Source organism: Dendropsophus ebraccatus, chromosome 10 (assembly GCF_027789765.1).
Source record: "Dendropsophus ebraccatus isolate aDenEbr1 chromosome 10, aDenEbr1.pat, whole genome shotgun sequence".
NCBI classification, from domain to species: Eukaryota; Metazoa; Chordata; class Amphibia; order Anura; family Hylidae; genus Dendropsophus; species Dendropsophus ebraccatus.
Window position 1 is genome coordinate 18,142,793 of NC_091463.1, and position 24,355 is coordinate 18,167,147.

At 48.6% G+C, this 24,355-nt stretch overlaps 1 protein-coding gene across 1 annotated transcript in view; it reads right to left on the reverse strand.

The window, feature by feature from the left end:
- Positions 1–11,952, reverse strand: part of LOC138802618 (5'-nucleotidase domain-containing protein 2-like) — a 37,749-nt gene extending 25,797 nt beyond the window's left edge. The window contains exons 1-2 of the mRNA XM_069986121.1: positions 11,647–11,952; positions 755–939 (exon numbers count right to left, since the gene is read on the reverse strand). Coding sequence (XP_069842222.1) covers positions 755–939; positions 11,647–11,914 — 453 coding nt within the window. The 5' untranslated portion in view covers positions 11,915–11,952. The remainder of the gene's footprint in view (positions 1–754; positions 940–11,646) is intronic.
- Between the last annotated feature and the right edge of the window lie 12,403 nt (positions 11,953–24,355).

Consider the following 24,355-nt stretch of genomic DNA (forward strand, 5'->3'; position numbering starts at 1 on the left):
CGGTCCGAAAAATGAACCGCGGCACCGGCTTCCCCGTGCCGGCGCCGATCGATCTGTGGGTTCAGGTTAAAGAGGGTGTACCAGGTGGTACATCCTCTTTAACTAGAATTCCGTACATCAATCAGTTCAGCTCCTCCTGCTCTATAACACCATGTCGGCAGAGTGCACTGGATTTTCAATTAAACTGGTTCCCGTTAAGGCCCTGTCTGACAGAGGTTGGGGGAGGGATGAGGGTAAGGATATGGCATATTAGAATTTATCTGTCTGATTCTTTTGTACATAGGGAAAGCAGCTGCATGAGCTCCATAAACTTCCATGTAAACAAGCCCCAACTGAGCACAAGGAGATCTTGGGGGAGATTTATCAAACTGGTGTAAAGTAGAACTTGCTCAGTTGCCCCTAGCAACCAATCAGATTCCACTTTTCATTCCTCAGATTCTTGGGAAAGTGAGAGGTGGAATCTGATTGGTTGCTAGGGGCAACTGAGCCAATTCTACTTCACACCATGTTTGATAAATCCCCTCTTATTCTTATGTAATCACCTATTGTGTACCCCCCCTTACACCACATGTACCCATAGCTCCAACCAATGATAAAGGGTCATTGCGCATGTTATAAGACAAGACTGGCAACCTTATGAATATGATATTTTCTCTGCAGATAAGCAGCCTCAGGTGTGTCAGTCATCGTTCTGCCACCCTTCACGCTATACCATGTGTTCCCCTCAGGACCACCTTGGTTAGTACCCCCCTACCTTGTACTGCTGCACCAGGAAGTCCCTGGCAGTGTTGAAGATCATGGAGTGCAGTGCATTAGAGTACAACGCCAGGGTATAGTCATAGTCAAAGCCATAGATCTCTATGTCTCCAAGACACACTTCATTGTTGGCGTAGATGGTGGATGAATTCAAAAGGTTGCACACCCCAGGAGGTAAGAGGTCTGAGGATGAAAGAGAAACCAGATTCATCAAAGGAACGTGGACATCTCTCAATGTGATGGGAGTTATAAAGTTTTTAAATAAATTTAATTAAACTGAAAGGAATTTTTTTTTTTTAACTTATTGGGATTTTGCCCCCTAGACAAAAAGGGCCTTATGCAGTCTGCAGGAATTTCCTTTGAACTATTCCCATTCATTACATCCCCCTAATCTAGTGACCCATCAAAACAAGCCTGCATGGCGGTGGTGGGGGAGGGGGCCGCAAGTCAGAGGAGCAGGATAATCAGGACCATGTGGCTGCCCCCAGCCCAGGACCACAACAACAGCAGCTTCCTAAGGACATTAGATATCTGAGCATGACGACTGGTCAGACCCTCTGAAGAGTAGATACAGGGTCACCGCAGCACATGATAAAGCATGAGGCATCATGGCTGAGAGCTGTGTATACAGGGGGCTCAGGGTGGTCACGGTCAATGACCTCCCATATATAAGGAATGACCAGACGGACTCCCTGGTGAGCTCGGTCAGGAGGGGAACCTGCGGCCCTCCAGCTGTTGCATAACTACAACTGCCACCATGGCTTTGCAACATCTAGGTTCCCCTTTTATTTGTCTAGACTACTGATAGGGAGTAGAAAAAAATTTATATATATATATATATATATATATATATATATATACACACACACACACACACACACACACAAAAGGCAGCTATATATTTTGGATCCTGGAAACCCACTTTAAACTTAAATTTTACTTCTACAGCACTCATATCTTGCAGCATTGTACAGACGTCACATCACCTTCGTATGTTGGACGTGAGACCAGGACTTCGCGCTGCAAAGCAACATATCTAACCTCTGAGCCATTATACTGCCCCAGACATCATCATCAGATCATATTTGCTCCATACAGGCTTCAGCTATGTGCAGAACGGATATAAGCACTCATAGCAGCTTGCAAGTGGGATGCACAATGTAAATAAGAGGTGTAATGACAGGACACATGTGCGGACAACGCAGGCCTATATACTGTGTATACAGAGCAGACTCCCCCCACCAATCTACAGTGTGCACCTATATAATATATATGGAGCAGGCTTCCCTCTCCACCAATCTACAGTGTGCACCTATATAATATATATGGAGCAGGCTCCCCCCACCAATCTACAGTGTGCACCTATATAATATATATGGAGCAGGCTCCCCCCACCAATCTACAGTGTGCACCTATATAATGTATATGGAGCAGGCTCCCCCCCCCACCAATCTACAGTGTGCACCTATATAATATATATGGAGCAGGCTTCCCTCTCCACCAATCTACAGTGTGCACCTATATAATATATATGGAGCAGGCTCCCCCCACCAATCTACAGTGTGCACCTATATAATATATATGGAGCAGGCTCCCCCCCACCAATCTACAGTGTGCACCTATATAATGTATATGGAGCAGGCTCCCCTCCCCCCCCCACCAATCTACAGTGTGCACCTATATAATGTATATGGAGCAGGCCCCCCCCATCAATCTACAGTGTGCACCTATATAATGTATATGGAGCAGGCTCCCCCCCCCACCAATCTACAGTGTGCACCTATATAATGTATATGGAGCAGGCCCCCCCCCATCAATCTACAGTGTGCACCTATATAATATATATGGAGCAGGCTCCCCCCACCAATCTACAGTGTGCACCTATATAATGTATATGGAGCAGGCTCCCCCCCCCCACCAATCTACAGTGTGCACCTATATAATATATATGGAGCAGGCTTCCCTCTCCACCAATCTACAGTGTGCACCTATATAATGTATATGGAGTCAGCTCCCCCCACCAATCTACAGTGTGCACCTATATAATATATATGGAGCAGGCTCCCCCCACCAATCTACAGTGTGCACCTATATAATATATATGGAGCAGGCTCCCCCCCACCAATCTACAGTGTGCACCTATATAATGTATATGGAGCAGGCTCCCCTCCCCCCCCACCAATCTACAGTGTGCACCTATATAATGTATATGGAGCAGGCCCCCCCCATCAATCTACAGTGTGCACCTATATATTGTATATGAAGCAGGCTCCCCTCCCCCCCCACCAATCTACAGTGTGCACCTATATAATGTATATGGAGCAGGCTCCCCCCCACCAATCTACAGTGTGCACCTATATAAAATATATAGAGCAGGCTCCCCCCCCCCCCACCAATCTACAGTGTGCACCTATATAATGTGTATGGAGCAGGCTCCCCCCCACCAATCTACAGTGTGCACCTATATAAAATATATAGAGCAGGCTCCCCCCCCCCCCACCAATCTACAGTGTGCACCTATATAATGTGTATGGAGCAGGCTCCCCCCCCCCCACCAATCTACAGTGTGCACCTATATAATATATATGGAGCAGGCTCCCCCCCCCCCACCAATCTACAGTGTGCACCTATATAATGTATATGGAGCAGGCTCCCCCCCCACCACCAATCTACAGTGTGCACCTATATAATGTGTATGGAGCAGGCTCCCCCCCCCCCACCAATCTACAGTGTGCACCTGTATAATGTGTATATGGAGCAGGCTCCCCCCCCCCCCCACCAATCTACAGTGTGCACCTATATAATGTATATGGAGCAGGCTCCCCCCCCACCACCAATCTACAGTGTGCACCTATATAATGTGTATGGAGCAGGCTCCCCCCCACCAATCTACAGTGTGCACCTATATAAAATATATAGAGCAGGCTCCCCCCCCCCACCAATCTACAGTGTGCACCTATATAATGTGTATGGAGCAGGCTCCCCCCCCCCCCACCAATCTACAGTGTGCACCTATATAATATATATGGAGCAGGCTCCCCCCCACCACCAATCTACAGTGTGCACCTATATAATGTATATGGAGCAGGCTCCCCCCCCCACCACCAATCTACAGTGTGCACCTATATAATATATATGGAGCAGGCTCCCCCCCCCCACCAATCTACAGTGTGCACCTATATAATATATATGGAGCAGGTTCCCCCCCCCCCACCAATCTACAGTGTGCACCTATATAATGTATATATGGAGCAGGCTCCCCCCCCCCCCCACCAATCTACAGTGTGCACCTGTATAATGTGTATATGGAGCAGGCTTCCCCCACCAATCTACAGTGTGCACCTATATAATATATATGGAGCAGGCTCCCCCTCCACCAATCTACAGTGTGCACCTATATATATGGAGCGACTTCCCTCTCCACCAATCTACAGTGTGCACCTATATAATATATATGGAGCAGGCTCCCCCCCCCCCCACCAATCTACAGTGTGCACCTATATAATATATATGGAGCAGGCTCCCCCCCCCACCAATCTACAGTGTGCACCTATATAATGTATATATGGAGCAGGCTCCCCCCCCCCCCACCAATCTACAGTGTGCACCTATATAATGTGTATATGGAGCAGGCTTCCCCCACCAATCTACAGTGTGCACCTATATAATATATATGGAGCAGGCTCCCCCCCACCAATCTACAGTGTGCACCTATAAAATATATATGGAGCAGGCTCCCCCCCACCAATCTACAGTGTGCACCTATATATATGGAGCAGGCTTCCCTCTCCACCAATCTACAGTGTGCACCTATATAATGTATATGGAGCAGGCTTCCCTCTCCACCAATCTACAGTGTGCACCTATATATTGTATATGAAGCAGGCTCCCCCCACCAATCTACAGTGTGCACCTATATATATGGAGCAGGCTCCCCCCACCAATCTACAGTGTGCACCTATATAATGTATATGGAGCAGGCTCCCCCCACCAATCTACAGTGTGCACCTATATAATGTATATGGAGCAGGCTCCCCCCACCAATCTACAGTGTGCACCTATATAATGTATATGGAGCAGGCTCCCCCCACCAATCTACAGTGTGCACCTATATATTGTATATGGAGCAGGCTCCCCCCCCACCAATCTACAGTGTGCACCTATATAATGTATATGGAGCAGCCCCCCCCCACCAATCTACAGTGTGCAGCTATATAATACATATGGAGAAGGCTCCCCCCACCAATCTACAGTGTGCACCTATATAATGTATATGGAGCAGGCTCCCCCCCACCAATCTACAGTGTGCACCTATATAATGTATATGGAGCAGGCCCCCCCCACCAATCTACAGTGTGCACATATATAATACATATGGAGAAGGCTCCCCCCACCAATCTACAGTGTGCACCTATATATTGTATATGAAGCAGGCTCCCCCCACCAATCTACAGTGTGCACCTATATAATGTATATGGAGTCAGCTCCCCCCACCAATCTACAGTGTGCACCTATATAATGTATATGGAGCAGGCTCCCCCCCACCAATCTACAGTGTGCACCTATATAATGTATATGGAGCAGGCTCCCCCCACCAATCTACAGTGTGCACCTATATATTGTATATGAAGCAGGCTCCCCCCACCAATCTACAGTGTGCACCTATATAATGTATATGGAGTCAGCTCCCCCCACCAATCTACAGTGTGCACCTATATAATGTATATGGAGCAGGCTCCCCCCCACCAATCTACAGTGTGCACCTATATATATGGAGCAGGCTTCCCTCTCCACCAATCTACAGTGTGCACCTATATAATGTATATATGGAGCAGGCTCCCCCCACCAATCTACAGTGTGCACCTATATATATGGAGCAGGCTTCCCTCTCCACCAATCTACAGTGTGCACCTATATATTGTATATGGAGTCAGCTCCCCCCACCAATCTACAGTGTGCACCTATATATTGTATATGAAGCAGGCTCCCCCCACCAATCTACAGTGTGCACCTATATAATGTATATGGAGTCAGCTCCCCCCCACCAATCTACAGTGTGCACCTATATATTGTATATGGAGCAGGCTCCCCCCCCCACCAATCTACAGTGTGCACCTATATAATGTATATGGAGCAGCCCCCCCCCACCAATCTACAGTGTGCAGCTATATAATACATATGGAGAAGGCTCCCCCCACCAATCTACAGTGTGCACCTATATAATGTATATGGAGCAGGCTCCCCCCCACCAATCTACAGTGTGCACCTATATAATGTATATGGAGCAGGCCCCCCCCACCAATCTACAGTGTGCACATATATAATACATATGGAGAAGGCTCCCCCCACCAATCTACAGTGTGCACCTATATATTGTATATGAAGCAGGCTCCCCCCACCAATCTACAGTGTGCACCTATATAATGTATATGGAGTCAGCTCCCCCCACCAATCTACAGTGTGCACCTATATAATGTATATGGAGCAGGCTCCCCCCCACCAATCTACAGTGTGCACCTATATAATGTATATGGAGCAGGCTCCCCCCACCAATCTACAGTGTGCACCTATATATTGTATATGAAGCAGGCTCCCCCCACCAATCTACAGTGTGCACCTATATAATGTATATGGAGTCAGCTCCCCCCACCAATCTACAGTGTGCACCTATATAATGTATATGGAGCAGGCTCCCCCCCACCAATCTACAGTGTGCACCTATATATATGGAGCAGGCTTCCCTCTCCACCAATCTACAGTGTGCACCTATATAATGTATATATGGAGCAGGCTCCCCCCACCAATCTACAGTGTGCACCTATATATATGGAGCAGGCTTCCCTCTCCACCAATCTACAGTGTGCACCTATATATTGTATATGGAGTCAGCTCCCCCCACCAATCTACAGTGTGCACCTATATATTGTATATGAAGCAGGCTCCCCCCACCAATCTACAGTGTGCACCTATATAATGTATATGGAGTCAGCTCCCCCCCACCAATCTACAGTGTGCACCTATATAATGTATATGGAGCAGGCTCCCCCGCCCTGCCGCCTGCAATCTACATTTCAGCAACTTTCTCAGTTTTCCACCCATGATAAATAAGCAGAGGGGTGGCTGCTGTACGGCCACTGTGGATTCTGGCAGCGGTGATACACATGGCTCTGCTGCGTCACTGCCCATCTACTGAGACTGCCACATCATCGCTTCCCAAGACGCCCGGGGCCGGCCTGATGAAATCTGATAAGACGCTGCAGGCTTTCTTCCCTAAAAGTCACTAAGGCAAAGTAAATAGTAACCCTGAGTACTGTTTCTGCCCCTTCTTTTCTTTAGAGTGTAAGCTCTTATGCACAGGGATCTTCTAATGCTTCTTCTGCATTTAAACACGGATACTAAACAGTGTGTGCGTCTATGGGGCTCTGCTCACATTGGTTGTGTATTCTTATTCCTGCGTCCAGGGCTTAAAGGGGTTAAAGATCATTAGAAAAACATGGAGATTCCTTGCAGAAACAGCACCACCCAGTTTACAGGTTGTGTGTGGTATTGCAGCTCAGCACCATACAGCTAGGACTATATAATGGCTTTGGTTGTGTGACATGATGATAGAAATAATACACTGAACTTCATGATTATCAGTGTGGTCGCACAGCTGCAAAATATACAACTTTGATGAAGTTTTGGTTGCACAGCACTGATCTTAAAGGGAACCAATCACCTCAAAAACGCATATATAGCTTTTTAAATGTGCTGTTAGAGCCCACAGCACACTTTCCATACATGTTTCTATATACTCCCTGCCTCCCCCATGTAATCCATAAAGTAACTTTATAAAACTGGCGCCCGGTATGCAAATTACATCAGGTAGTCACCTGGGCGGTGTTCGGCTAGATGGTAGTCACAGTCAGTCCGGGTCCCCTGGGCGTTCTTCGGCGGTAATCACGCGCCTCTGGGCGTGATTCAAATCACCCAGTAGCTCCGACGTCACTCGGGAGCGCGCCGTGCACGACGTCGGCGCGCCTATGTTCTTACGCCGCAGCGCATGCGCAGTACAGCCGCTCCCATTCAGGCTGTACTGCGCCTGTGCAGAATAGCCTCGAACTCAGTGCGAGCCGGAGTTCGAGGCTATTCTGCACAGGCGCAGTACAGCCTGAATGGGAGCGGCTGTACTGCGCATGCGCGGCGGCGTAAGAACATAGGCGCGCCGACATAGTGCACGGCGCGCTGACATAGTGCACGGCGCGCTCCCGAGTGACGTCGGAGCTACTGGGTGATTTGAATCACGCCCAGAGGGGCGTGATTACCGCCGAAGAACGCCCAGGGGACCCGGACTGACTGTGACTACCATCTAGCCGAACACCGCCCAGGTGACTACCTGATGTAATTTGCATACCGGGCGCCAGTTTTATAAAGTTACTTTATGGATTACATGGGGGAGGCAGGGAGTATATAGAAACATGTATGGAAAGTGTGCTGTGGGCTCTAACAGCACATTTAAAAAGCTATATATGCGTTTTTGAGGTGATTAGTTCCCTTTAACGCAAGTCACATGCACCTACAGTTTTTTTTTCCAGCTATATCACATGATTTCTGTGCCTGTGCAGGTCTAACCTAAAAATTGGAACCAGATGCCATGCCACACAGGACCTGCTGGCAGGGGTGGCGCTGTAGAAAACAGCATTATTAATATAAGGTACAAACAATAGAACTCTGAACATAGAAAGTTCTGTATAAAAATCAAGTTTGGAATATTCTGAATGGAATTTTTTTATTACAATTGTAAAAAAAAAAAAAAACACACCTGCCTCCGGTCTCCTGTATGAGGATTAGGTATAATCACACATAGCTGCATTAACATCTGCAACTGAGAAGTTAAGAAGTCGGAGTAAAAATCTGAAGACGTGTCGCAACAGACTCCTCTCATCTCCATGCAGCCTTAGGGCATGTTCACATAGGGCTGAAATACTGCAGATTTGTTGCGGATATTCTCAATTAAAGGGGTTATCCATGATAACAGCAGCTACTTTCTTGCCAAAACTGTGCCACCCCCATGCTTAGGTTGTGTGCACTATTACAATTCACTTCAATGGAACGGAGCTGCAAAACCACACCCAAACTGAGGACAGGAGTGGCGCTGTTTATGAAAGAAAGTGGCCATGTTTTTCTAATCCTGGACAACCCCTTTAACTTCAGCATTTTAGCTCTGAACAGCTGAAGACTACTAGGACATGGTGGGAGTTGTAGTTTGCAAAAGGAAGAATACCAAAGGTTGTAGTGTGAACACGGGTTTATAGCCTTACTGGAAACTGCAGGGTATATGCTAACACTATGTATTGTGTAGGAACATCTATGATAAATCTCCCAGGGTATGCTGAGACTTGTAGTTCCCACAGCATGCTATACATCCAGCAGTCACAGGATTGTTATTTGGTGGTTACACTTGTTGCAGGTTATTCTGTAACAATGTAGCAGTGTGCGGAGCGGATCCTTGTATATAATTATACAGTAACAAGGGTAATCCTGCATAAAGGTGCAGTGACTCAACCGCTGGCTCTCTCCTGTGGATGTGAGCGCTGACTGTGCCTGTACGTGCTGCAAGCAACGTAACCAGAGCATCCCCTGCCAGTGCTGTGCAAAGAGGGATTAGTGGGTATACTGGCAGTGCCCCCAACCTGGGGCTCTAAAGCTGTCGCAAAACTATAAGTCCCAGCATGCCCTGACAGCCTCCAGTCTTCCAGTACTTATCAGCTACTGTATGTCCTGCAGGAAGTGGTGAATTCTCTCCAGTCTGACAGCTGCCACCTCTGTCCATGTCAGGAACTGTCCAGAACAGTAGCAAATCCCCTCAGAAAACCTCTACTGCTCTCCAGACTGGAAAAAAATACACCACTTTTTGCAGGACATACGGCAGCTGATAAGTACTGGAAGACTTGAGAGTTTTTAATAGAAGTTACATATCTCTGGCACCTGTTGATTGAATTTTTTTTATGAACTACCCCTTTAAATGGACATATAAAGCAGGGTGAACCCACCCTAAACTAGTCTTTGTTACAGAATCACACCTCCCACCATGCATTAGAGGCTGCTGAGAGTTGTAGTCCACAAAAAAAGCTAAGACTGGATAACTGCATCTATATACTACTTGTCCAAATTGGCTTTGGACAAACCACAGGATCCTAAACTGGTAAGCAGATTACAGCGGGGACCCCGGTGAGCACAGCTCTAACCCCCACTGACCTGCACAGAAGTAGTCACATGATTAACACAGCAGGGTCCTAATTGGGGTAAAGAATAGTAAGCCAAGTTCAGTAAAAAAAACAAAACACAACATGGGCAGAAAACTCTGTTGTGCACGTGACACCAACGTGTTTTGAAGATAGAAGAACTGAATAAGAAGAGTGTTTGAACTGTGATAGAGTCCCATGCAAAACCCACACCTCAGGTTTGCCCAGCATAGTGGTCCTAACATCCTAATGAAACGTCCTTTTTACTGATAGATCCCAGGTCTTCACATGTGACAATAAAAAAGTCCTTATGCCATGGGCTGAATAAGAATCAGAACAATGTGCAAAACACGTTGGGATGAAATGTCAAAAACAGCCTGCTCTCTCGGATGGAGTGATAAAAAGTAATAATATTTATTGGTATAACATCAACAAATTGTTTTATTAGGATTTTTGAACCATTGTACTGGATAGACCTGAAGTGGGGTTGACACACTGGGACCCCAACGTGTTTCTTATTTAGCCCTGCTGTCTTTACGAGTGAGGGTCTCATGCAAAGACCCCCCATCTGCCTGTGACCATTTAAGATACATTAACCACAGATAACCTGACTAATAAAAGCCCACTGCTCGGCCATAAACCCATCACAGTCCCACAGCCTCATCTAAGGAGCCAGACGACTGTGTGCAAAGGCTAAATGGTCCCATCCCTAGGGAAGAGGGGGGGGGGGGGCATTAGTAATGTGCCCCACCCGAGCTGGTATACATGCAGGGGTCCCTATGGGAGAGGTGGAATATACACAGTATACAGCATCCTATAGGATATCCCCCTGTATACAGCATATCCCTAGTCATATCACAACAAGGAGAACAAAGGCCCCGGACACAAAGACACGACCGGGATATTGATCAGACTGACTGCAGCGTAACGCACCATACATGCCAATCAATGGGACATTTAAAGGGACACTTCCCTATGGAGTATATATCAAAGCGTCCATCACTACTGGGTGAGGTGGTCCGCCCTGCACTAGTAATACCACAGCTTCACTTCTGCTTAGAGTGTTCCTTTAGGGTGCGTTCACACCTACAGGATCCGCAGCAGAAAATACGCTGCGGATCCGGTAAGTGTGAACGTACCCTTAAAGGGGTTATCCAGCGCTACAAAAACATGGCCACTTTCCCCCTCTCTTGTCTCCAGATTGGGCAGGGTTTCAAACACAGTTCCATTGAAGTAAATGGAACTTAATTGCAAACCGCACCTGATCTGGAGACAAGAGAGGGGGGGGGGGGGAGTGGCATGCTGGGAGTTGTGGTCTAGTTCTACCACTCCCCAGCAAAGCTCTGACAAGTTAGACAAGATGGATAAGGGGGTCCACAAGTGCCACAGCCTGTCTAGTCATCTGCACAAGACTACAAGTCCTGGCAGGGCATGCTGGGAGTTGTAGTTTATAGGGTTCTAGGAGCTTGCAAAACTACAACTCCCAGCATGCACCTTTATTCCTTCCACTGCTGTCTACGGAAACTCTTATGACTTCAGTAATCTGACAGGTGGAACTCCCCTTTAAACAAACTTGTGTCAGCGTCCAGTAATCCCCCAGTGCAACTACAACTCCCAGCAGTCCCCGCGCTCCCTATGGCTGGGGATGGCGGGGGGCAGGGCGTACCTTGCACCAGCTTCTTCATCTCCCCATAGCGGGACCACAGGAACGTCTTGTTGTCCGTCTTGGGGGCGGTGGAGGATGCGAAGCGGCGGCCGGGGGGAGGTGGGTGCAGGTGAGGCTGCGCCGGGGAAGGAGACCCCGGGGACGGCTGGACGGGGGGCACGCTGGAGGGAGCGGGGGCTGGAGCTCCATCCCGGGCCGCGCTGCTGTAACAAGCCGAGGCTGCTCTCCAGGAGGAGCCGCGCAGCAGCCGGTACATGACAGCCGCCATCTCCGAGCAGCTCCGGACACTGCCACACGTTGTGCCGAGCACCACAACAAGCTGCTATAGCCACGCCCCCAACCCGCCTATTGGCTCTACGATCCCTCTATCTCTGAGCTCTTATATACTGTCCAATAAGAGAGGCAGGATTTACGAAGAGGCGTGGCTTCCTGAGCTCTGTTGTCTCCTGCTGGGCGTCACACCCCATAGACTTGGTACGTGTTTGTGCAGGGTTCTGTATCTGGAACCCCAGCCCCCCCTATAATAGCCCCTCAATGTGACAGTCCGTCACTTAGGTCATTGTAGAGTATGTGGAAGGGCTCATTTATAGGGGTGCCCATATATTCAGTCTAAAAAATTTTAAGGGCATTTACATGTAAAATATAAAACTATTAGTAACTAGGTCATTGGGCTGTCATGTTCTGTCAGGTTTTCAATGCATAGTCAGCGCTTAAATAATGATAACCTTTCTTACAGTTATAAAGTTGAGAAATATTGAAACGTGAACTACATGAGTGTGAGAGTGTTTGTACAGCCCTGCAGAATAGGTTGGTGCTATATAAATGAATAAAATAAAAGTGACTGGCCCACGCTCAGCAATGTTGGGAAGCCCTATAGAGAATGGATCTATATGTGATGCAGAGGGCCAAGCTACAGTAACCAAGCTAGGCATTTGTACTATACAATTAAAAAGTTCTGGAAAACCCCTTTAATTTCAGGTTTTTACTTCAGTGCATACCTGTCACTGCAGGTAACCTTCAGAATAAGCTGTCTGATGTGTGTACACGAGGAGGGGAATTGTATCTCATCATTATATATTTTGTATATGATATTTTTCACCAGTTTTCCCACCTGCAAGCTCCTTCTGTAATTGTCACTGAGCTAGTGGTGAAGCCTAATGTCTATGGTATCTGCCATACACTGCACACAGACACAGAAGAGGGATCCTGCTTTCCTGTATGTACATACCCTAAGAAGCAGCAGCAGCAGCATGGAGAGCATTATAGAGGAGTAATGAAGATGTGAATCAATGAGATCTAAGGCCCCCTTCACACGTCCGGAAAAACCATCCGGATTACCTATCAGGAAATCCGGACGGATTTCCGGACCCATAGACTTTAATTGGTCACGGACACCCTTCCGGATTTTTCCGGAAGGGTGTCCGTTCCGGAAAATATATCCGGAAAAAATAGGACATGTCCTATTTTTGTCCGGAATTCCGTCCCGGACGCCCCCATAGAAGTCTATGGGAGCGCCGGAATCACGGGCACTTTCCTGATGTACATCAGGAAAGTGCCCGTGATTCCGGATGATTGACAGCCCGCCGGCACCCCTTGCTGCCCGAACGGCGCGCCGCCACCACCCCAAGGGATCGGAAAGGACATCAGCTGCCCACCGCATCGCATCACCCCGCCGCCACCGCCCGATCACCCCGCCGCTGCCGCCCGATGACCCCGCCGCATCGCATCACCCCGCCGCCTGATGACCCTGGCGCACCGCATCACCCCGCAGCGCAACCACCCCAAGGGATCGAAAAGGACATCAGCTGCCCGCCGCATCGCATCACCCCGCCGCCGCCGCCCGATGACCCCGCCGCGCCGCATTGCATCACCCCGCCGCCACTCCCGACCTCTGTTGGCCCCCCCCCCCGAGACCGCAGCAGGTTGCACCCGCCCGCGACTCCCACCAGCTGCCGCCGCTGTTCTTCCACCGACAGGTGAGATACACAGCCCCCTCCCCCCCCAATACTAAAACTCCCACCATGTCCTTCTAACAGGCCATGATGGGAGTTGTACTTCTGCAGCCTGTGGCCATCCAGGTACACTAGAGGCAATGTGGGAACACTTTTTACTCATCAGGAAATCCTGAAGATTTTTCCTGATGGTTTCCTGATGGTAAAAACGGATTACTGTCAGGAAATCCTGATACTTTCCTGATGACTTTTGAGGTCTCCTGATCAGGATTTCCTGACAGTAAAAACTGACACGGACGTGTGAATGGGGCCTAACACCTATAGTTATCAGTCAGTTTGCAGTCTGTAATGCCTCTGCCTCTACTTCCCCCTCCCATCTCCCCCTCCTCCCCTCCCCTCCATAGACTTGGCAGCATGTAATCTAACCTCTCAGGCTACTAGTCCCTATTCTAAACATTTGATGTTATTAAACTTAAAGGAGAAGTCCGACGAAAATTTTTATTAAAGTATTGTATTGTCCCCCAAAATGCATACAAATCACCAATATACACTATAAGGGCTGTGGAGTCGGAGTCGGAGCTAGTTTTGGCTGGAGTTGGAGTCGGAAAAAAATCTTTAAAAAATGTAGAATTGAATTTTGATATGAATTTTAAAAGTTTTGCTCATGAATATATATTATGAGCAACATTCTAATAGGACACAGGCCCTATTACATAAGGGTGGTCAGGGAATATATCAGTAATAGGACACTGGCCCTATTACATAAGGGTGGTCAGGGAATATATCAGTAATAGGACACTGGCCCTATTACATAAGGGTGGTCGGGGAATATATCAGTAATAGGACACTGGCCCTATTACATAAGGGTGGTCGGGGGATATATCAGTAATAGGACACTGGCCCTATTACATAAGGGTGGTCGGGGAATATATCAGTAATAGGACACTGGCCCTATTACATAAGGGTGGTCGGGGAATATATCAGTAATAGGACACTGGCCCTATTACATAAGGGTGGTCGGGGAATATATCAGTAATAGGACACTGGCCCTATTACATAAGGGTGGTCGGGGAATATATCAGTAATAGGACACTGGCCCTATTACATAAGGGTGGTCGGGGAATATATCAGTAATAGGACACTGGCCCTATTACATAAGGGTGGTCGGGGAATATATCAGTAATAGGACACTGGCCCTATTACATAAGGGGGGTCAGGGAATATATCAGTAATAGGACACTGGCCCTATTACATAAGGGTGGTCATGGAAAAAATGTTGCTCACTATTTGGCAGTTGTGTGTATAACTAAGTGTATAACTTTTGGCGGGCAATACAATACTTTAATAAAAATTTGCGCCAGACTTCTCCTTTAAAGGGGTTATCAGGGCTTAGAAAAGCATGGTCACTTTTTTACTTTAAGAGTGGAGGACAGTTTGCTTGATAAGAGGAGGAAGATGCACTTCACTCTGATAAGATATATAACAGTTTGTTATATTTGCTTGTACTATTGATTTGTGTTTGTAAAAATAACTGATCATTTAACAGAGCCCAAATAACAGGACTGTACAGTGCCTAAATAATGCCTGTCCCCATGGTATCAATATAAAGTGTCCTTGTTACTTAACAAACTATTTTACATTCCAATAGTTTTGATTGATCGGGATCTGGGCGTTTAGACCCCCACCCGCCAATCACTACAGTGAGCTGGGAGAATAGTGCGGCTGTTACCTCTATCACTGCAATCTCTGTCCTACTAAAGGGAACAGCCACATAGGCTTATAATGCAGTGCACCTCCTACAACCAGATGGAGACCATATCTTTCTAAGGATCAGTCAGGATCTGAACACCCAGACCCCAACCAATCAACACTTTTACCAAGAGACCTGTCAAGAGTTTTGTTAAGTGATATAGACCCTTTAAAGATACTAGTGGTAGAAGTGGCAGGGTGGTGGAGACACATTGTGAAAGGTAATTGCACTATTGATGGTTGGTGCTATATCAGCCTGAGGTCCTAAAGATAGAACAACACACCTGGGTACAGCACAGCATCACACACCTGCGTACAGCACAGCATCACACACCTGCGTACAGCACAGCATCACACACCTGCGTACAGCACAGCATCACACACCTGCGTACAGCACAACATCACACACCTGCGTACAGCACAACATCACACACCTGCGTACAGCACAGCATCACACACCTGCGAACAGCACAGTATCACACACACCTGCGTACAGCACAGTATCACACACCTGGGTACAGCACAGCATTACACACCTGCGTACAGCACAGCATCACACACCTGCGTACAGCACAGTATCACACACCTGCGTACAGCACAGTATCACACACCTGGGTACAGCACAGCATTACACACCTGCGTACAGCACAGTATCACACACCTGCGTACAGCACAGCATCACACACCTGCGTACAGCACAGTATCACACACCTGCGTACAGCACAGCATCACACACCTGCGTACAGCACAGCATCACACACCTGCGTACAGCACAGTATCACACACCTGCGTACAGCACAGCATCACACACCTGGGTACAGCACAGCATTACACACCTGCGTACAGCACAGTATCACACACCTGGGTACAGCACAGCATTACACACCTGCGTACTGCACAGCATCACACACCTGCGTACAGCACAGTATCACACACCTGCGTACAGCACAGTATCACACACCTGGGTACAGCATAGCACAGTATCACACACCTGCGTACAGCACAGTATCACACACCTGCGTACAGCACAGCATCACACACCTGCGTACAGCACAGTATCACACACCTGCGTACAGCACAGCATCACACACCTGCGTACAGCACAGCATTACACACCTGCGTACAGCACAGTATCACACACCTGCGTACAGCACAGCATCACACACCTGGGTACAGCACAGCATTACACACCTGGGTACAGCACAGCATTACACACCTGCGTACTGCACAGCATCACACACCTGCGTACAGCACAGTATCACACACCTGCGTACAGCACAGTATCACACACCTGGGTACAGCATAGCACAGTATCACACACCTGCGTACAGCACAGTATCACACACCTGCGTACAGCACAGCATCACACACCTGCGTACAGCACAGTATCACACACAGGGGCGGAACTACCGCCATAGCAACCGTAGCGGTTGCTATGGGGCCCGCCGCATCAAGGGGCCCGGGCCCGGCCAGCTGGTCATCTCTCCCCGGTTTACCTAATCGGGGAGAAACCGTCTGCAGCCTGCATTCAAACTTAGGATGGGGCCAGTACGCATCTCTAAGTTGCCGCCTCGAATCTCCTGACGGCACAGCTCCCAACTGTCCCGGATCAAGCGGGACAGTCCCGATTTCGGGGTTCTGTCCCGCTGTTTTGGAACAGCCCCAATGTGTCCCGCAATATGCTGCAGGCAAGTTAATATCATTAGACCATCATGGCCCAGTCTCCACCAATCACTGAAGGTGGATGTGCTGGTCATGTGATGGTCAGCAACCAATCAGTACATTGGGTCTCCTGGCGCGGTAAGTTTCAGCAGCCGCCACCAGGACCCCTCAGAGACTGACCCAGATGGACGTTACCCCCAAGAGCAGCTCCAGAAGCCTGTCCGGGACCTCCAGAGTCACCCAGCAGACAGTCCGAGTTGATGGTAAGTAACCCCCTCCTGCCCTGGTAATTAAGGTTCACAGATGACACAAACGCAGGGTCCCGGCTGTCAGACAGGGACCCGCCTCACCTGTCAGCACAGGAGCCGCGCTTCAGTGCTGACAGATAACCCTAAACGCTGTGGCCAGCACGGCTCCAGCATTTATAGGGTTACAGAGAGATGATTCTCTCTGTATCTGGGAGAATCCTCTCTGTTCACTATGGGGGCTGAGAGAGAGAGACAGGGGTCCGGGAGAGGTCACACTGTGTGGTCCCAGCGCACTCGGGAGCTTACCGGCATCCTAACTCCACTGGGGGGGTCAGCATCACACTGCTGTCTGACTGCTATGGATTCTGTGTAGGTATACAGCAGTGGGTGTATATATATGTCTGCATTCTGTGTAGGTATACAGCAGGGGGTATATATGTCTGCATTCTGTGTAGGTATACAGCAGGGGGTATATATGTCTGCATTCTGTGTAGGTATACAGCAGGGTGTATATATGTCTGCATTCTGTGTAGGTATACAGCAGTGGGTGTATATATGTCTGCATTCTGTGTAGGTATACAGCCGTGTATTATATACTTATTATCCTCCTCTATGAGTGTATATATATCCCCATTCTGTGTAGGTATACAGCAGTGTATTATATACTTATTACCACCCTGTATGAGTGTGTATATATCCCCATTCTGTGTAGGTATACAGCAGTGTATTATATACTTATTATCCTCCTGTATGAGTGTGTATATATCCCCATTCTGTGTAGGTATACAGCAGTGTATTATATACTTACTATCCTTCTCCTGTATGAGTGTGTATATATCTCCCCATTCTGTGTAGGTATACAGCAGTGTATTATATACTTATTATCCTCCTGTATGAGTGTGTATATATCCCCATTCTGTGTAGGTATACAGCAGTGTATTATATACTTATTATCCTCCTGTATGAGTGTGTATATATCCCCATTCTGTGTAGGTATACAGCAGTGTATTATATACTTATTACCACCCTGTATGAGTGTGTATATATCCCCATTCTGTGTAGGTATACAGCAGTGTATTATATACTTATTATCCTCCTGTATGAGTGTGTATAAATCCCCATTCTGTGTAGGTATACAGCAGTGTATTATATACTTATTATCCTCCTGTATGAGTGTGTATATATCCCCATTCTGTGTAGGTATATAGCAGTGTATTATATACTTATTATCCCCCTCTATGAGTGTATATATATCCCCATTCTGTGTAGGTATACAGCAGTGTATTATATACTTATTACCACCCTGTATGAGTGTATATATATCCCCATTCTGTGTAGGTATACAGCAGTGTATTATATACTTATTATCCTCCTGTATGAGTGTGTATATATCCCCATTCTGTGTAGGTATATAGCAGTGTATTATATACTTATTATCCCCCTCTATGAGTGTATATATATCCCCATTCTGTGTAGGTATACAGCAGTGTATTATATACTTATTACCACCCTGTATGAGTGTATATATATCCCCATTCTGTGTAGGTATACAGCACTGTATTATATACTTATTATACAGTCACGGTATTGTTCAGATCTGGTGTGGCTGTGTGCTTTAAATGTGCATTGTCTGAAGCTGTTGCCTACCAATCCTGTGACAAGAATGGCTACAGACAATATGCAGATAGTGTAAGCAGAAAAAAAAATTCGGACACTGCATGTGGCCGAAACCACACGTCCATTTTCCCCCCAGTAGCCGGGAGGGGGGCCCCATTGGAAGGTTTGCTATGGGGCCCCGCCATCTCTAGTTACGCCCCTGATCACACACCTGCGTACAGCACAGCATCACACACCTGCGTACAGCACAGTCATTGTAAATCTTTCATCTTATTTACATTGACTTCGGTGGGGACATAATATACCTGCAGCCATGTGACTGTACGAGGTCGGCAGGTTTTTTCTTCGAGGGATTACTCTCTAAGGACTGATTTTCTTGTTTGTGTCAGTTGTGGCTTTATTGAATTATTGTCCTGCAGGCGTCACCTTTATTAATGGGGACTGGCTCCTGTCATGCAGATGACAGCTTTGTTGTTCAGCCAGTCTGCACAGAACATGTACTGTAAGTAGCAGCAGACAACGAGAAGGCTGGATTTACTGCTATAACTAGAAGCTTCTAGACCCCAGTGTATGATCTGTAGCCGCCCTCTGTTCTGTAGTATATTAAAATATATAGTCTATCACACTATATGTTTTTGCATTATATTTGATCCCTTGCTGTAACCCTGTCTAGTTCTGGACTATTCTTAGTTGTCATGTATACTAAATGAAAAAAAGAAAAAATACTGCGGGAGCGGCTGGGTTCTTATAAATGAAGTAACAAAAACAAAGAAAAGACACACTTATACTTGGTGAGAGGTGCAAACACAAAGATACAACGGCCATACACATGGATCCAATAATTTCAGCCGGGATCGCTGCTGCCTCCGGACACTGTTGTAAGCTCTGGCTCGTATAGGTAGATAAAAGCGGCAACAAGCACAAAAAAATATAAAAGTGGGGAGCGATCAACTTCTAAACCAGCTCTATTATACAATAAAAAGAAGGTAAACCAATGTTCACTCACTTCTCGGAGGGGAGATCGACCTACTCCCCCCCCCAATGCCCGGATCGCTTGTATTAGGATAGGCAGTATACTACTGCTGGAAGTCCTCCCAGAGTCTTCTGTTGCGGCAAGTGTGTAGTCCCGTGGTAATTCTTCCGGGTGAACTCTTACTGCCTCGCTCCGAAGCTGCTGCGGCTCGCGGGACCGGGAGAAGAAGACCTGCGGCCCGGACAGGTAATATATGAAGCAAGGGCTGCAAGGGCATCGGTACTGATGTCCCTGCAGCCCTTGTTTCACGATCATCGGGGCCGTGGAATAGGCCCAGTAAAAGAGCGCCGATCTAGCAGATCGGTGCTCGTTTACGTCGTTGCTCGTACGGTGGAATAGGACCCTTAGTCTAGGATCCAGTTACTTGAATATGATCTGGGGTCTGTATTCATTTAGGATCTGCTTTGGGGTCTGAATTTATTTAGAGGTCTAATCTAGGGTCTGAGTAGGAGGACCCCAGAGCCAACCGCACCAGCATATGGTCTCACAAGGGGTCTGAGGATCTCATCTCGGTACCTAATGGCAGTCAGGCTACCTCTGGTGAGCACATGGAGGGCTGTGAGGCCCTCCAAAGAAATGCCGCCCGACACCATTACTGACCCACTGCCAAACCAGTCATGCTGAAGGATGTTGCAGGCAGCAGATCGTCTCCAGACTCATGTCATATGTGATCAGTGGGAACCTGCTTTTATCTGTGAAGAGCACAGGGCACCAGTGGTGAATTTGTGTAACGCCTGGAGTAGTGGATCCACTGGACCGTCACCAGCGATGGCACTAACCTCACCAGGGAGCGGAGTCTAAGGGGCCGCTGGTTTTCACCAGAGCCCGCCGCAAGGCGGGATGGACTTGCTGCGGCAGGCGACCCCCAGGTCGCTACCCCTGGCTTGGTTGCTGGTGACGGCAGGCGAGGCGTGGCAGGAGCAGTAGGCAGGAGATGGTATTGGCAGAGGTCTATAGGCGTGACCGCAGGTGACAGGCAGAACACAGGAACTAAAGTGTAACGGGGAAGCAGGAACCAGGAACAAGGACTAGGGACCAGGTAGCGGACAGGAATCAGGGACAAGGACTAGGGAGCAGGTAGCGGACAGGAATCAGGAACAACAGGGAGCTGGGCCAAACGCTATGGGAAGCATGTAGAGGCTCCAACACAAGGGACAGGGCATGCTGGGATTTATAGGGAGTAATAGGTGCAATTAACCAATTAAGGGCGGACTGGCCCTTTAAATCTGAGACAGCCGGCGCGCGCCGGCCGGCACAGACGGAGACAGGAGCGGAGGAGAGGTGGGGCGCCCCCAGGGGCCGAACTAGCAGCAGCGCCGGGTCCCTGCACAGGGACGCCGGCGGCTGCATGGGGCAGGAGGAGGTCGCGGCGGTGGCCCGGAACATGGGACGCCGCCGCGGCCGTGACAATTTGCCACTTCTGGTGTTTTCTGGCAAATGCCAATTGTCCTGCACAGTGTTGGGCTGTGAGCACAACCCCCATCTGTGGACGTCAGGCCCTCATACCATCCTCATGGAGTCAGTTTCACATTTGAAAGCACATTTGTGGCTGCTGGAGGTCATTTTGCCAGGTTCTGGCAGTGCTCCCCCTGTTCCTCCTTGCACAAAGGTGGGGGTAGCGGTCCTGCTACTGGGTTGTTGCCCTCCTACAGCTTCCTCCATGTGTCCTGGTGTACTGGCCTGTCTCCTGGTAGCGCCTCCAGCCTTTAGACACTACGCTGACAGGCGCAGCAAACCTTCTTGCCACAGCTCGCATTGCTGTGCTATCCTGGATGAGCTGCACTACCTGAGCCACTTGTGTGGGTTGTAGAGTCCGTCTCATGCTACCACGAGTGTGAAAGCACCAACATTCAAAAGTGACCAAAACATCAGCCAGGAAGCACAGGTACTGAGAAGTGTTCTGTTGTCCCCACCTACAGAGCCCCTGCTTTATTGAGCGTATAATGCTAATTGCCAATAATTTCCAACTGTTGTCTGTTCCATTTGCACAACAGCAGGTGAAAGTGATTGTCAATCAGTCGGTGTTGCTTCCTAATTGGACAGTTTGATTTCACAGAAGTTTGATTTACTTGGAGTTATATTGTGTCGTTTAAGTGTTCCTTTTATTTTTTGAGCAGTGTATATGGAATATAGTTACATAGTTAATACGGTTGAAGAAAGACAATTGTGAATCAAGTTCAACTAAGGAGGGTATGGATGCAGGGAAGGGGGGTATACAAGGAGGGTATGGATGCAGGGAAGGGGGGTATACAAGGAGGGTATGGATGCAGGGAAGGGGGGTATACAAGGAGGGTATGGATGCAGGGAAGGGGGTATACAAGGAGGGTATGGATGCAGGGAAGGGGGGTATACAAGGAGGGTATGGATGCAGGGAAGGGGGGTATACAAGGAGGGTATGGATGCAGGGAAGGGGGTATACAAGGAGGGTATGGATGCAGGGAAGGGGGGTATACAAGGAGGGTATGGATGCAGGGAAGGGGGTATACAAGGAGGGTATGGATGCAGGGAAGGGGGGTATACAAGGAGGGGATGGATGCAGGGAAGAGGGTATACAAGGAGGGGATGGATGCAGGGAAGGGGGGTATACAAGGAGGGGGTGGATGCAGGGAAGGGGGGTATACAAGGAGGGAATGGATGCAGGGAAGAGGGTATACAAGGAGGGTATGGATGCAGGGAAGGGGGGTATACAAGGAGGGGATGGATGCAGGGAAGAGAGGTATACAAGGAGGGGATGGATGCAGGGAAGGGGGGTATACAAGGAGGGTATGGATGCAGGGAAGGGGGATATACAAGGAGGGGATGGATGCAGGGAAGAGGGTATACAAGGAGGGGATAGATGCAGGGAAGGGGGGTATACAAGGAGGGGATGGATGCAGGGAAGGGGGGTATACAAGGAAGGGATGGATGCAGGGAAGTGGGGTATACAAGGAGGGGATGGATGCAGGGAAGAGGGGTATACAAGGAGGGGATGGATGCAGGGAAGGGGGGTATACAAGGAGGGGATGGATGCAGGGAAGAGGGTATACAAGGAGGGGATAGATGCAGGGAAGGGGGGTATACAAGGAGGGGATGGATGCAGGGAAGGGGGGTATACAAGGAGGGGATGGATGCAGGGAAGAGAGGTATACAAGGAGGGGATGGATGCAGGGAAGGGGGGTATACAAGGAGGGTATGGATGCAGGGAAGGGGGGTATACAAGGAGGGGATGGATGCAGGGAAGAGGGGTATACAAGGAGGGGATGGATGCAGGGAAGGGGGGTATACAAGGAGGGGATGGATGCAGGGAAGAGGGGTATACAAGGAGGGGATGGATGCAGGGAAGGGGGTATACAAGGAGGGGGTGGATGCAGGGAAGGGGGGTATACAAGGAGGGGATGGATGCAGGGAAGGGGGTATACAAGGAGGGGATGGATGCAGGGAGGGGGGGTATACAAGGAGGGGATGGATGCAGGGAAGGGAGTTATACAAGGAGGGGATGGATGCAGGGGGGGTATACAAGGAGGGGATGGATGCAGGGAAGGGGGGTATACAAGGAGGGGATGGATGCAGGGAAGGGGGGTATACAAGGAGGGGATGGATGCAGGGAAGGGGGGTATACAAGGAGGGGATGGATGCAGGGAAGGGGGGTATACAAGGAGGGGATGGATGCAGGGAAGGGGGGTATACAAGGAGGGGATGGATGCAGGGAAGGGGGGTATACAAGGAGGGGATGGATGCAGGGAAGAGGGTATACAAGGAGGGGATGGATGCAGGGAAGGGAGGTATACAAGGAGGGGATGGATGCAGGGAAGGGGGGTATACAAGGAGGGGATGGATGCAGGGAAGTGGGGTATACAAGGAGGGGATGTATGCATGGAAGGGAGGTATACAAGGAGGGGATGGATGCAGGGAAGGGGGGTATACAAGGAGGGGATGGATGCAGGGAGGGGGGGTATACAAGGAGGGGATGGATGCAGGGAAGGGAGGTATACAAGGAGGGGATGGATGCAGGGAGGGGGGAGGGGTGATAGGTTCTATACATATGCATCTATATTATTTTGGTCTAAGAACTTGTCTAGCCCTGTTTTGAAGCCCTCTACTGTTGTTGCTGTGACCAGATCCTGTGGTAGACTGTTCCACAGATTCACAGTTCTCATGGTAAAGAAGGCTTGTCGCCTCCGGAGATTGAACCTTTTTTTCTCCAGGCGGAGGCAGTGCCCTCTTGTCCTTTGAGGGGGTTTTACCTGGAACATCTTTTCCCCATATCTCTTGTAGGGGCCATTTATATATTTAAATAAGTTAATCATACCTCCCCTTAAACGTCTCTTCTCCAGACTAAACAAATGTAATTCTTTTAATCTCTCCTCATAACTAAGATGTTCCATTCCCCTTATTAGTTTAGTTGCCCGTCTTTGTACCCTCTCCAGCTCTAGAACGTCCTTTTTATGAATCGGGTTCCAGAACTGGAC